The sequence below is a fragment of the Neopsephotus bourkii genome, unplaced genomic scaffold (assembly GCF_033783945.1).
Source record: "Neopsephotus bourkii isolate Nb327-2 ecotype Australia unplaced genomic scaffold, CSIRO-AGI_Nbou_v1 NB_994, whole genome shotgun sequence".
In the NCBI taxonomy this organism is placed as follows: domain Eukaryota; kingdom Metazoa; phylum Chordata; class Aves; order Psittaciformes; family Psittacidae; genus Neopsephotus; species Neopsephotus bourkii.
In genome coordinates, this window is record NW_026901486.1 from 3,666,160 (window position 1) to 3,679,762 (window position 13,603).

General features: G+C 44.0%; 1 protein-coding gene across 2 annotated transcripts; it reads left to right on the plus strand.

The window, feature by feature from the left end:
* Window positions 1-1,310: 1,310 nt before the first annotated feature.
* LOC133215683 (NELL2-interacting cell ontogeny regulator 1-like) lies at window positions 1,311-10,540 on the plus strand. Of its 2 annotated transcripts, none has more exons than XM_061359828.1 (4): window positions 1,311-1,606; window positions 3,639-3,773; window positions 5,557-5,645; window positions 9,806-10,540. In XM_061359828.1, the coding sequence occupies exons 1-4, from the start codon at window positions 1,522-1,524 to the stop codon at window positions 9,875-9,877; spliced, it is 381 nt and encodes a 126-aa protein (XP_061215812.1). In that variant the 5' UTR covers window positions 1,311-1,521; the 3' UTR covers window positions 9,878-10,540. The 2 variants fall into 2 exon arrangements, with proteins under 2 accessions (XP_061215812.1, XP_061215811.1); XM_061359827.1 differs by having other exon boundaries at window positions 1,390-1,606; window positions 3,636-3,773.
* The last annotated feature ends 3,063 nt before the right edge of the window (window positions 10,541-13,603 follow it).

The window sequence follows — 13,603 nt, forward strand, 5'->3', positions numbered from 1 at the left end:
TGTATGTTTATCTCTGCAGGAACAATGGTAAATCTTGTTTGCCCAAAAGAGCAGTCTCTAAAAATGATTTTCCCCTTCTTTCTGTTTTTGTGATGTACAAGGATTGCAGTACTGTAACTAATCCCCTCCTGACTGCTCATGGATGCTGTAACTTCATACAGCAGCACAGTTCCACACTGAACAACCTGAAACTTTAGCATCTTTCTTAAAAAGTTGAATTAATGGGAGCAAACCACTCCCCTAGGGCTGCACGGGAGGCACAGGTTATAGAACATGTTGAGAAGAAAAATGTTAGCATAATTATGAGGAGTTTCTGCTCATGAAAGAATAAGAAGGTTTTGTGCCTGACCTTCCTGGACACTGTGTACCCCCTGCTTTCACCATGAAAGCATTTAAAATTGAGTCCATATTGAACCAGCTAAAGCAAACAGAGAGCACAGTCCTCAGTGCTGCCCCTGCCCTCAGCTGCCCTTCATCTGGATCAAGAGCTGGTAGTGTGTAACTCATGATGGGGTGTGTGTTTTTGGGGGGTGATGCAACCCCTGAACTTGGCTTTGCTTTGAGAAGAGCACTTTTATCATCTGCACCCCATTATTGTATTGGACAAGGAGTAATGGGTTCAAACTAAAACAGGGTAAGTTCAGGTTGGATATAAGGAAGAAGTTCTTTACTGTGCGGGTGGTGAGGCACTGGAATGGGTTGCCCAAAGAAGCAGTGAATCCTCCATCCCTGGCAGTGTTCAAGGCCAGGCTGGACAGAGCCTTGGGTGACATGGTCTAGGGTGAGACATCCCTGCCCATGGCAGGGGGTTGGAACTGGATAGTCTTAAGGTCCTTTCCAACCCAAACCATTCTGTGATTCAGCATAAGTGCCATCAGTGTTGTTCTGGAGTATAGTTTGTGGGGGCATTGACAGGGGAGCAGAGGTGCAGGCTGGAAAAGGGGGGTGAAGTTTACTCTGAGCTGGGACTCAAGTTCTCACTCAGAATTTAAGTGTCTGCACTCCTCCTTTGGCATCTCTGAGACTGGGATCACAGGAGCGCCTAGGAGAGCAGGCATAGGTCATTATGACCCCTGTAACTCAAACCATTCAATGTCAGACTGTGCACTGAACAGTTCCTGCCCTTCGCCAAAGCCTCACCCGTGACGTGTCCTGCAGTTCCTGAGGGCGATCCTGTGGTTTTTCCTGGTTTCCCATAAGGCAGGTGTAATTTGTCACGGTTAGTTTCAGGCACTAGGGAAGCAAGTTGCTTGCATCAGGCATCCAGCTGAGCAGGCTTCGGGAAAGCCATTCAGGAGAGGCGAATCAAATGGCCTGGCTTTAGAAACCTTACCTGGAGCAGGTAAGTCCCTGCAGGAACTCACATGTCAAGGCAGAAACATCCTTCTCCAGACCTGGAAGACACAGTCTGTGCCTCTTTAAATCTGTGCTGTGTGCTGCAGTGCTCTGCATTGTTGCCATGGCAGAAATCTCCCCATAGTAATAACCTCTTTCAGAGAAGGTTAAAAAGAGACAGTGCACATGCTCAGAAATGCTGCACTTGTTCTGTTAGCAGTTTGCAGCGGCCATTTCAAAGAGACCATCACAAAGACGAGAGAGAGATCAGGTACTGATATTTTCTTCCTTTGTTAGAGGGGGTGACTTTTATCTTTCACAGAAGCCCATGCACAGACCTGTCTCCCACTTGCACAGCAGGGAAAAACCGCCCTTGAAGCCTGTCAGGATTCTTCCTTGCAGACAGCAAATTCCCATGGAATAACTGAGGCAGTAGTTAGAGGAGCAGTTGTTCTGCAGTGGGGCTCACATCCGAAGCTGAGCTGAATATGGGGTGGGTGATGTGAAAGGTACCCTGAACAAGTTCAGCAAGGTATTTGCTTTATTTGTTGAACCTTTGTAGCTCTCAGTTAACTATGAGAATAACCTCTGCCCCTGCTGACAGGAGGCTTCTGCATTAGGGACCTTCAAAGGAGGCTGGTGTTATCCTGATTTACTGTGACTTGGAGACACTCTGTTGCATCCTGTTGCAAAGCCTGGTGTCTTTTATTGTACTTGCTTTGATTGCAGATCACCGTTCGTTAAACAGAAAACCCAAGATACTTGTTATAATTGTAATCCCTTCGTTTCAAGTATTGTAGGAATAAAGAAAAGGATCCTATCCAATACTTGTAAATAGTGTGAGGGATAGGAAACCCAGTTCTGAGGTCATAGGAATAACATTACTAGATCTTTATTTTAGTGTGGGCTCAAATATATCTGTAACTGTACATGTACCTGTGTGTCTCTGACTTCTGAACCATCCCCTACACTTATGTTTTGGTTGAGGTGCACAGGAAAGGGATGTGTATAATGCTGCTCCTTTACTGGATGGATTGCTGGTTTGCACGTGGTGCAAGTGTTCATGCAGAACTTGCAGCTTCAGGTTAGCTGTGTCTGAAACGGTGGATTGGATATATACTGCCCCTCCAAACGTGAAATACAAGCTGTTTGTCGAGTGCTGTACTCTTGCATTCAGTACATGCATATTTGATGTTCTGCAACACCTTTTGCTTAGTATGCACCATTAAAGCCAAGAACGAGACAGAACATTGTCCTGCTTTCCAGAGTTTAGGTGAAGAGATTTTTCAGGTGGATTTTATTGTGTTGCTGCAACTTAACCTTATTTGATTCTTTCTTTATTCCATTTGAACACACAGGAATTGAAGGTAAACTTGGCTGAACTAAGGACTACCCTAGCAGTGTGCCAGGATCCTTGAGGCTTGGATTGGAATCTCTAACAGGCAGTTACAGCTTGAGCCAGTCCAAGTTTCCTGTGTTTCCTTTTGATCTGAACAGTTTACCTGTTGGATCAAGAACATAACTCATTTGAAACCTGTGTTCTTATAAAGAATTCTGCCTCTGTGTGAAGGGGCATTGTTGCTGGACCCGGCTTCGGGGCATGGTGTGGCCTGGCTGTGATGTTCAGCAACAAATGGATGGCTGTAAATTAAGTTCTGAAGCTCAGATTAGGAGGGGAAACAGAAGGTGAAAACGTTTTCATGCATTTTACCATTAGAAATTTTTACCTATTAATTTGTGGAGATTTAATAAAGGTCTTTTCCTTCAGCTACTTGACTAAAGGAATAAGTTTTTATCATTAGTGTGATGTGTAGTTAATGGTTACTTGGGAAAAGATGGTGCACCAACAGAGCAAGCCAGGGGGTAAAACCCTCATTTCCAGGTTCAGAGGTATTTCTTCTAGCTCTATAATGCAGCTTTGGTCTCAAAGTGTAACAGCGAGCCAGCTGTCCAATTAGCTGTACTAGTTTGGGACTGTGTAGATACAAAAAGAATTGGAGTCACAGAGCAGGCAAAGCTGCTGGTATCCTCGCTTGTAAATGAAACCAGAAACTGTCTAGGGACGTCTGATGTTTTCCTTCATGTCTAGGGATATTCTCTCCTCATTGGGTTTTATGTTCACTGCTGGAAAAGTCCAGAAAACTTTGGCCCAAGCTCTATATTTTGGGATATTTATTTTCTGTCAAAGGAAGACTGTCAATGCTTTACCCATCATGGACATGAAGTTCTCTGTCACAAACCCCTTGTACTTTTACTGTTCTCCTCACTAACTTGTTTTTATCTCTTTATAAACTGAGAAGCAGCCATTCCCAAGATGCTGGCACCCTGCCTGCTGAGAAGAGTGGTCCTTGCAGCTCCTTTAGCCTTTGTGGTTGCACTGCTGCTTGTGGAGCCTGTTAGATGTGATCAAGAAGCGGGAACAGCCATACCAGCTGAAAGTATGTACCACCCTCCAGTCCTCTCATACAGCATGTGCTGTAGGTTTAATTTTGCAGAACTTCACATCACTGAAGCTTGTCCAAATAGTTCAAACTATTTTGGACCTGTCTTGCTTATGTTGTTTTAAAACCACAATTTGATACCGCACCATTGCTGTTTTACTCATGCATCCAAGGCTCTCCAGTCTCTTACCCTTTTCTCTTGCCTGTTGCTCTCTTCCTCGTACTTGAAATCTGCCACCTTTTCCTTTGTACAACCCTTTCATTGTGTTAGCCCTTTGTATGGCAGAAGTCTCCCTGTTTGATTTGCAGAGACATTTATTGAGACCTGCATTTTTCAACTGACACTGACTCTTCATCACGTTTCATTCTTCCTAATATTTGCTGTATCGAAGTCAGTAGTTTTCATTAAAATCATTCACAAAGAAGATGCCAAGAAAGCATGTGTCAACACCTAATCTTGCAGCCTTCAGCCACCTAATTCTTTGCTCATCTGTGTTAACTTTATTTTATGTCATAAACGTAATGACAGGTCCTTGCATCAAGTTGTTGACGTGGAAAATACTGTCCTCTCCTTTTGTCTGGTGCAAATATAATAGCAGCAAAGTTGGGTCATGGTACAACAGTGAGAGAGGAGATCTTTAATGCTGCTCAATACTGATTTTTTACATATCTGTGTTTTTTCTAAGCCAGTTAAAGAATTTGGCAGACTGCTTTTCTCCAGCAGGCAGGATTCCTGTCTGCTGCTTAGCACACAGTTCATGAGCTGGAAGCTCATGCTCCAGCTTATCAGAGGCATGTAGTAATCAGTCCAATATCCAGTATTTGCAGTACAGGCTGACAGATCCTCCAGGATTTTCCATCGCTTTAGGTTTCATCCTGTACCAGACCTCAGAGAGCAAACTAAACCTGTTCTTGGAATTTCTCACTTGTGCAATATTTCCTATGAAGTTGTCAGAGAGGCACAGGCACTGAGAAGCAAATAAGAGCATATGTAGAGCCTGATGATTCAAAGACATTTCATCATGTCTATAATTGTTCTGTCTCAGTGCTGCTGTCTGTTAAAGCACAACTTTGTGTTACATGATCAAGGCAGAGCAAGCCTTGTGACCTTCAGTCTGGATATCTAAGTATGGGAATATTACCTTAAACACTCCAATTAGTCCAGAATGCAGCAGTTCTGCTTATCAGCAATGCCCAGCAATGACAGGGCATTGTGTTTATCTGCTGCTTGCTTCACTAGCTTTGGACAGAGGTGTATCGTATTCAAAGTTAGAGGCAAAGTTATCTGTCTTTGTGATATTGTAGTCAATTTTATTCCATTAGCTTTGTATTTAGAGCTCAAGTTTGTGAGATCAGGAGATAAGATTTCCCAGGGAACAGGCTCATGCTTTCAGAGGTGATTCCTGAACAATCTGAAGATGAGGTTCAAATTGTGCTCAGGATTGGAGGAGCCAAACGAAAGACTCAGTTACAGGTTTAGTGTTTCCGCTATGAACTGTGACAAGAGAAAGATCAGGGGAGCAGCAATAAAGGAAGAAGAAGATTTTTAATGCAAATTTATTGAAGTAATTCTTTTGTCACTGAGAGACTGGGTGACCACCATGATGCACCATTTACCATAGCCTGGATTGTTCAGGAGCACATACATCAGTGCACACCCTAAGGACTCTTTCCTGTAGCTCTTTTTCACACTCAACATCTCTGTTTATTCCTTCTACTTAATACTTGATGCCATATATTAACGATTCTCTACTAAATACTCTACTAAATGTTCTCCTAGGTCGTCCCTGTGTTGACTGCCATGCATTTGAATTCATGCAGAGGGCTCTGCAGGATTTAAAGAAGACGGCGTACAACCTAGACACACGGGTATGGAAACATTCCGTTTCATTGTTCTTACTATGGAAGAACATGCTGTGGATAAAAGTAGACCAGGATTTTGCATAGGACACTCAGTTAACTGTACTGTCCTATCTTCTGAGGTAAGGCTGGGTGATCACATTTCCCCTCTCTATGTGATAATCTGTGGGATTCTTCTGCCTTGGGGTAGGCAGAGACACAGGGGAGCTTAAGAAGGAGTGAATTGGCAGTCCTCAGCCCTCTGTCCTCCTGCAGAGCTGCAGCCATTTGCATTGCTAGCTATTCTCATTCCAAACACTGAGCACACATCTTTGTTTTTATGTTAGGGGGAGTGAGGTGAGAGAATCATTTATATTTGTTACCCAAAAGGAGAGAGCCAGCTCAAACAAAAAGACTACAAAAATAAAATACTGCCCTGCACATGCTTTTACTCCTGAGGAGAGGCTAAGGGAGGAAACATCTTTTGTAAAGCAGATACTTTTTACATTGCTCTGATTCCATAATGATGAAAAATGCCACAAAGTACAACAGCGTAAGGAATTAAACTGGTTTGTCTTGCAGTCAGTGAGGAGAATTTGCCAAGGTTGGTGTCTTCCTTCTGTGAGAGAAGTTGAATCTGTCTCTTGCTACTGCCACCTGCATTCTGTGACTAGCTGTGTCCCAGCTGCTGTCAGATAGCAGTGTCTCAGGTGGGTGGCTTTCCCCCCACCTCCTGTGTACCCTTTAGCTGACGTGCTGTATCTACACTCCTGCACAGATTTTCCAACAGAAGGCACTCAAACCTTTTTGCTCTCCTATAGTCAAGGTTGTTCACAGTTCAAAGCCTGCACTTTGAATTAGCACCTTTGAAGAATGCTTTGAGGTAACTCCGAGCAGGGTCCATGATATTTAGGTGAAAATGCAGGTGTAGGAATGAAGATGCCTGGAATTGGGCCATACTATAGAAAACAAACAAACGTTCCAGAACGACCAGATTGGTATGTAGGACATTTACACTTAAACAAAATCTGTTCAATAATTACAGGTCAAATGTATTTTGGGCTTCTTCATGAAGAAATCTTGCTAATGAATACTTCTGCTCAGCAGTGCGCAGAGCCCAAAGAAGATGTTCAGCTTGCGCTGTAGTGCTTCCAGTGCACCTTTGCCATCTTTTACAAAGCTTTCAACTTTCACCAGAATTTCTAAACCTTGATTCAAGAATATCTCAACTCCTAAAATCTCCTCTGGCTGTGTGGCCATGGCAGTGCCACCTTTGAGACACTTACAGCGTGCAGACCAAGAGAGAAGCTTTATAAAATGTAGCTCTCCAAAGCAGGAGTAGCAATAAAGCCCCAGAGAGAGCAACTGGTTTTAATACTTTTTAAAAAATGAAAACAAAAGACAGGCAAGGAGAGGAAATGAGGATACAGCAAAGGTTTGGTTGAGAGGAATGTCCTGTTACTGACTTTCACAGTTGTAGATCTGACAGCAAGCCTGAAAATGTGGCTCCATGGTATATTCTCACCAAAACAAACCTATTACTTCCTTATCACTTTGAAATCTAAATAATTGAATCCATATTGAGATCCTTCAGTGCCTCTACTCTAGGACAGGCCTGTTCCAGTCATTAAGGGGGAAATTCTGCCTAACTCTTCAAAAGATGTGGAAATATTTAATAGTTGAGGGTTTTTTGAGTTACCTTCTACAGTGTTTCAATTCTTAGTTTTATTATTCAGTTGTGGCCCAATTTGATGCAAACTGAGAGGTTTAACACAATTGCTTTCAGCCACATACATATTTTACATGGACTATTTTAATCTCTTTTACTGCTTTGTGAAGCAAATGTTTCTCTCCCCGAAAATACAATACCCTTTGTAAATATTCCCACCAGAGACACTCATTTCCTTGAAAAACCCTTCTGTTCACAGGCAAGACTTTTAGTTGATGACTGAGCAAATCTTAACTGTGTGGGAGGGGGAGGGATGCTCAAAAGCACAGAGAGAAAATTCCCATTTAATTCTTCCTGCAGTTCTTTACAGGGGAAGCCCTATAGTTTTATTGCACACATCAAGAGTTTTCACACTTAATTTGCCCTGTGTTTATCTGCATCGTGTCTTGCAAAGCAAACTGACTGTAGCCTAGGTCACACAGCCTTTTATGGGGGACATAGGCTATATCATAGAATGGTTTGGGTCTAAAAGGACCTTAAGATCATCCAGTTTCAACCCCCCCTGCCATGGGCAGGGACACCTCACACTAAACCATGGCACCCAAGGTGCTGTCCCACCTGGCCTTGAACACTGTCAGGGATGGAGCATTCACAACCTCCCTGGGCAACCCATTCCAGTGCCTCACCACCCTTACAGTAAAGAACTTCTTCCTTATATCTAATCTAAACTTCCTCTGTTTAAGTTTGAACCCATCACCCCTTGTCCTATTGCTACAGTCCCTCTCCCTCATCCTTGTAGGCCTCCTTCAGATACTGGAAGGCTGCTCTGAGGTCTCCATGCAGCCTTCTCTTCTCCAGGCTGAACAGCCCCAACTTTCTCAGTCTGTCTTTGTATGGGAAATGCTCCAGCCCCTGTTCATCCTTGTATCAACCTTATCATCCTCCTATCTCCTTCCTTTTACAAGATTTGACCTATCTGTAACCTACACAGATGTGATGATCACTTACTGATGGACAGGGTGGCTGCATTTTACTCATGCAGTGGGTGAAGTATCCCAGACAGCACCTCTGAGAGGCCGGCTGCTACCCATGCACATACCACCTCAGTTTGCCCCCCTCCATACTGTTTTCCACCGTTTGGTTGCTGCTGGTCCCTGGAGCAGGCTGCAGGCTGCATTAGCTGTTTTAACAGCAGTAACCAACTCTGGACAATCTCTTCTGGGAATATCTGTGATGAACCACTCAAGCAAAGCGCAGTACATGGCAGGTGCAGCTCTGATCATGAACTGGGGGGAGGGTTCTTGTACTGCTGGGAGGAAGCTGCTATCATCAAAGCCATTCATCCAGCTTACAGCCAGCTCCCTACTGCATGAAAAGCTGCTCAAGACAGAGGCCAGCAGGGAGCAATAAAACAAATCCAGTCCATGAGCTACACAGGTGGCTCTAAGTCTGCATGCTAGACACTTCCTTCAAAATTCCAACCCATTTGTCAGATGGATTTACCAGCGGGCATGGATTACAACTTTAAGGAGCTCAGGAGCTGCATTTTAGCTGGAACTTAGAAGGCTTTTTGTAGGTTCAGAATCTGGACCCTGCCCTGGTTTAGTTTTTGTGGGATTTTTTACACGTTATTTAACCCACCAAGGGGGTAAGAAATCTCTGTGCAAATGGGTTTGGGATCGTGCTCTCAAAACAGTCAGGAAACCTGTATGTAGTACTATTCATTTTGTTCTTTATTCCTTTCTATACTGTCAGTGGTTATTTGGAATGTTCACAGCACATTAAGTTAGATGTGCCCATAAAAGTGAAAACAAAAGCTTGGAAATGTTATTAAAGATAGAGAAGATGGTAAACAGCCGTGGGGCTTAGCTCCAAAGCTGTTGGCACACTGTCAACCTCCCTTATTCAAACCATTGCAAACCATGTCAGGGAGATGGTTAGGAGGTGGTGATTGAGTGTCTTTTATGTGTCTAACCAAGTCTGATCAGATGTTTCCAGTTTTGCAGGGCAGCTGATACAATCAAAAGCGATATCTGATTTACTGTAAACCCACAGGGCTGTGTAGTGATTTATCATATGGGAAACAAACCTGTCCAACAGACTTTCAGGTTTTGCTGTACTAAGAAGGCTGGTGGTAAGCAACCCAGCTCTGCTCTAAGTGCCTTTAGCTGATGTGGGTCAGTGGATAACTCAGCTTTTAAAACAGAGCCTTTAATCACACAGCAATTCCATCTCATATGAGAATCGCAAGACAGGCAGATTAAGGATGTAGCTGGTTGCACCAGTGGGGGTTAATTTGGTGAGTGGGCTTCCCATAGCTTGTGTGTCCAATGACAATAAAGGGGAATTCCTCTCTTGGATCAGACTGATTCTCAGCTACAGCTTCAACTCATAACAGACAAACTGAGATGAAGGTATGATGTTGATGTCAAACAGCTCTGTGTGCTCCATCACACATCTCCTGAAGCCACAAGTGCTGACAGTTGGTTTTTAATGTTGTTTTTGTTCCCCTCTCTTACAGACAGAAACTCTGCTTCTTCAGGTAGAAAAGAGAAACCTGTGTGACTGTGTAACTTCAAACCTGCTGAACTGAACCCTGGAGGCCAGCTAAGGAGCATCACCTCTTCCGCGGTGTTTGAAATGCAGCTGTATAAACGACAGCCTTATGGAATTCATGTTGCAAGCATGTATGCACCAATGTACCGAGGAAACTGGAGAGCTGTGTTTTACATATTTGTCTGTTCTGGGCTTGGTTTTGTTTGTTATTTTTATAAAGAGTGCTTTCTTTTCACAGCCACTGGGTTGCCAGTAAAGGCTCAGCTCAGTAAATCTGTTACTTGGTATTGAAGTGGGGGAAAAATTTACCTGCTTTGAGTTTTAAATGAGACTTGGCCAAGTGTAACCCACAAGATAATTATGGCCAGCACTGCTCTAGTGACACTTGCAGCTGGCTTTTGTCTCTAATATGAACATGTATCTATCTGTGGCAACTTACCCCGTTATATTGAGACAGGGCATTGTGGTCTCTGTAGGCTTTGCCTGTGTATTAAAGATGATGGAAGTCCTTTCTGTTTACTGTCTGCACTGAGCACATACCAGGCATGTTGTAGTTCTGTCAGCTGTAATGAGGTATGTGCCATGAGGAGTTCTATGTGTGATGTACTTGAAGCAGAACAGTTTATGTCTTAGTGCTGAGTTTTCTGGTATCCTGCATAAGAGTATTGTCTTCTTTAATTAAAACCTTTAGTTTCTTCTACTCCTTCCCTTAACACTCCATTTTTAACCCACTGTATCTCTAAATAGCAGGTTGAATGGATAGAATAGAAGAAGGAGAATAAAAATATGAGTAGGCAGCTTTGCCAGTTCCAGCTGTACCAAATGCTACCACCAGCAACTGCTCAACATCATGGTGCAGGAAAGCTCTGTGCAAGAAGTTTCTTTATGAGTTTCTTCCAGCGAGGATCTCCTGTGCCCTGTGTTCTTCACTAGGCCTGCCTACACAGCATTGGGAGCACTGGCACAAGCTCATATCTGGCTGCTTGGCAGAATGAGGTAACTGCAAGCCTCCCCTGCAGCTCTACTCCCAGAGAAGGGGAAGGGGCAGCAGTCCTTACACATGGCTGAGTATTTTCTGGACTTTGTGGAGCAAAGCCCCCTTTGGAGGGCTTCAGCTGATCCTGGCTGTAGCAGATCAGAGCTTTGTGGCTTGTGCTGCACTTGGGCCGTCCCCATCTTGTTCTAGCTTGGCTGTGTTCCTCTGCTTTGCTCTGGACCTGCCTTGGCTCTCCCTTTGTGCAACCTCCATTCCCCCTTCCAGTCTGGCATTTCCCTCTCTAGGCCCAGGGGTTTCTCAGTGAAGCGCTGGCCCCCAGTCCTGACGACTCTGTATGTAGTCACTGCAGGTGAGAGCAGTGGGGCTGATACTCCTCAGGTCAGCAGTCCCTTTAGGTCCAACTGGCAGCACTTCAGGAGCAATGAGTGGCACTCCAGTTTACCATGGAGTGAGTGGAGAACACAGTGCTGAGCAGCACCGGTATCTCATTCCTTGTCCAGGGAAGACATTGTGAGGAAGGGCCTCTTTTTACTTGGGAAGCCAACATTCCCATTGCACAACTTTGAGGGAGTACCAGAAGAGTTCAGGTGGTGAAAACTCAGCTCCCAAAGCTGAGTTATCTGTGGAGTGTCCACTAGGATGCTGTAATCTCAGCAGCTTGTTATAGGTGTGGACAGGAACTCAGCCATGATCAGCGGCTGGTTTTGCCAGGGGTTGAGTAATGACATGTTCTGGCACAATAGGAAACAGCAGTAAATCTTGGTGTAAATCTGCACAGACACCAGCATGAACTAAAGAAAACCTGACCCTGTGGAAATATGTGCCTTCAGTCATTTTGCTACACCTCTACCTTCTGGTTCACATCAGCAGAACTGGGGTAGTGAAGCATAGGACATGATAGCTGTTGTCTCAGGAGAAAGCAGTCAGGAGGGGAATTGATGGGGAAAAAGGAATAACTCTCATTCTCTTCTTTGGAATCTGAAAGTATTGAAGTCTTTCAGACTGCAGAAAATCCATTAGAATCATGAATTTCCTAGTGGAAATTGCCTTATGCTCCTTTAAAGCCCACCTCACCTATTTTCCTTTAGTTGAATGGCTGTTCTGCATTACCTTTTGCTCAAACCCACCAAAATAGCAGCAGAGCTTTGCTCAACCTCTTGGCTTTTTGCTCAAGCCTAGTTTGCTGTCCTGAGGTACTGCATAACTGTCCTAATTACCCATGTGCTGACCATTGGATGTGCAGATTTTCTCTCCTGTGCCATAAAGAAACCTTGCACTGAGGCACTCATGAGCAGAAAACACTTGTGCATGTGAAAAAAATGTCTGAAAGTGATTGTCTGTCATGATACTGATCTGGGAAATACCTTCCAAACTTATGGTCCTATGTCTCTGATGGCTCTGGCACTGTTTTGCCTCTTGTCCCCTTGTACACATACCGTATTTTCTCTGCCCTCTGAAAACCTAACATTCGTAACATGAAAAATGGAAAGTGGTAGTACTAACAGGCTTTCTCTTCCCATCATACTTAAAAATGCCACTGTGTCTCCTACAAGAAGTGCAGTTTTTCTCCTCAAAATTCAAAGGTCCCTGTTAAATCCAAACTGTTGTTTCATATGTATTTAATAGGGCCACCGGGGGAATGGTTTTAAACTGAAAGAGGGGAGATTTAGATGAGACATTAGAAAGAAGGGTGTGAGGGTGCTGAGGCGCTGGCACAGGGTGCCCAGAGAAGCTGTGGCTGCCCCATCCCTGGCAGTGTTCAAGCCCAGGTTGAACAGGGCTTGGAGCAGCCTTTAGGTGTCCCTGCCTGTGGCATGGGGTTGGAACTGGATGAGCTTCAAGGTCCCTTCCAACCCAAATCATTCTATGGGTCTATCAGAACATACATGCATCCTTCTTGCTGTCCACCTTATCATGATTTATTCCCTGTACTACATCACATGATTGCCTCTTGCTTTGTGACTACACTGAAAGCTGTTTGAGGCAAAGCCATTATCATGCCAATAGCACTGGAAGGTGGCCATCACACCTGCAGGTGCTGTGAACTCTTTAAATAAAGATCACAGTGCAAAATATGCTGGCCTGTTCCTCCAGTTTGAAGCATACTATTTGGTTTTATGCATAGGTTTGCAGTTTAATATCCATGTAGATACCCCTTAACCTCCTAACTGCAGCTTGCTGTTCCAACTGAGACTTTGTCCTGATAGGGAGAGGCAGAGATGGCAGTTTCAAGGCCTCTAAGCTCCTGAAGAAGTGGTTTAAAACATAAGGAAAAGAGTTCCATGCATGGATGCTGTGAGAAAGAAAAGGCAAATATCCACATATATTCTATTTCTTACATTGGTCTGCCTACACTTCTCTTTCCTGATAGTCAAGGCTGTCATATCTGATTTCTGCTCTGAACCATGTGCTTGCTAAACACCTACTAATATATCAGCTTGTCTTCATTAGCCTGAGCACCTGTTGCTGTACAAATCCAAGTAAGTGATACTGCACTTTTCTGGTCATGTAAGTGACAAAACTATAGCTTGTTCTCTTTGTTGATAGACTCTGAAAATGGAACAGGACTGGCAGCTCTCTTGGTATTCTTTATATAGCTTCATTCTTCTTTTAGAGACCAGATCAACTGGAAAGACTGCTGACTGGTGATGCAAGTTGGACTGCTCCATAGGGTAAGCAGGACACAGGTCTCCAGGGAGGCCAGTGTTCAGGTTCTTGTGTTGGGTTGGGGGGTCTGAATAATCTGTGTGTGCACATTAACAGGTG

Excerpts from the sequence above, each read along its gene's own strand:
- LOC133215683 (XM_061359827.1), top strand. The coding sequence starts at position 1,522 with ATGCTCAGAAATGCTGCACTTGTTCTGTTAGCAGTTTGCAGCGGCCAT. Across the intron at positions 1,607-3,635 it reads AAAGACGAGAGAGAGATCAG|CAGCCATTCCCAAGATGCTG; the intron begins GTACTGATATTT and ends TAAACTGAGAAG. Across the intron at positions 3,774-5,556 it reads AACAGCCATACCAGCTGAAA|GTCGTCCCTGTGTTGACTGC; the intron begins GTATGTACCACC and ends ATGTTCTCCTAG.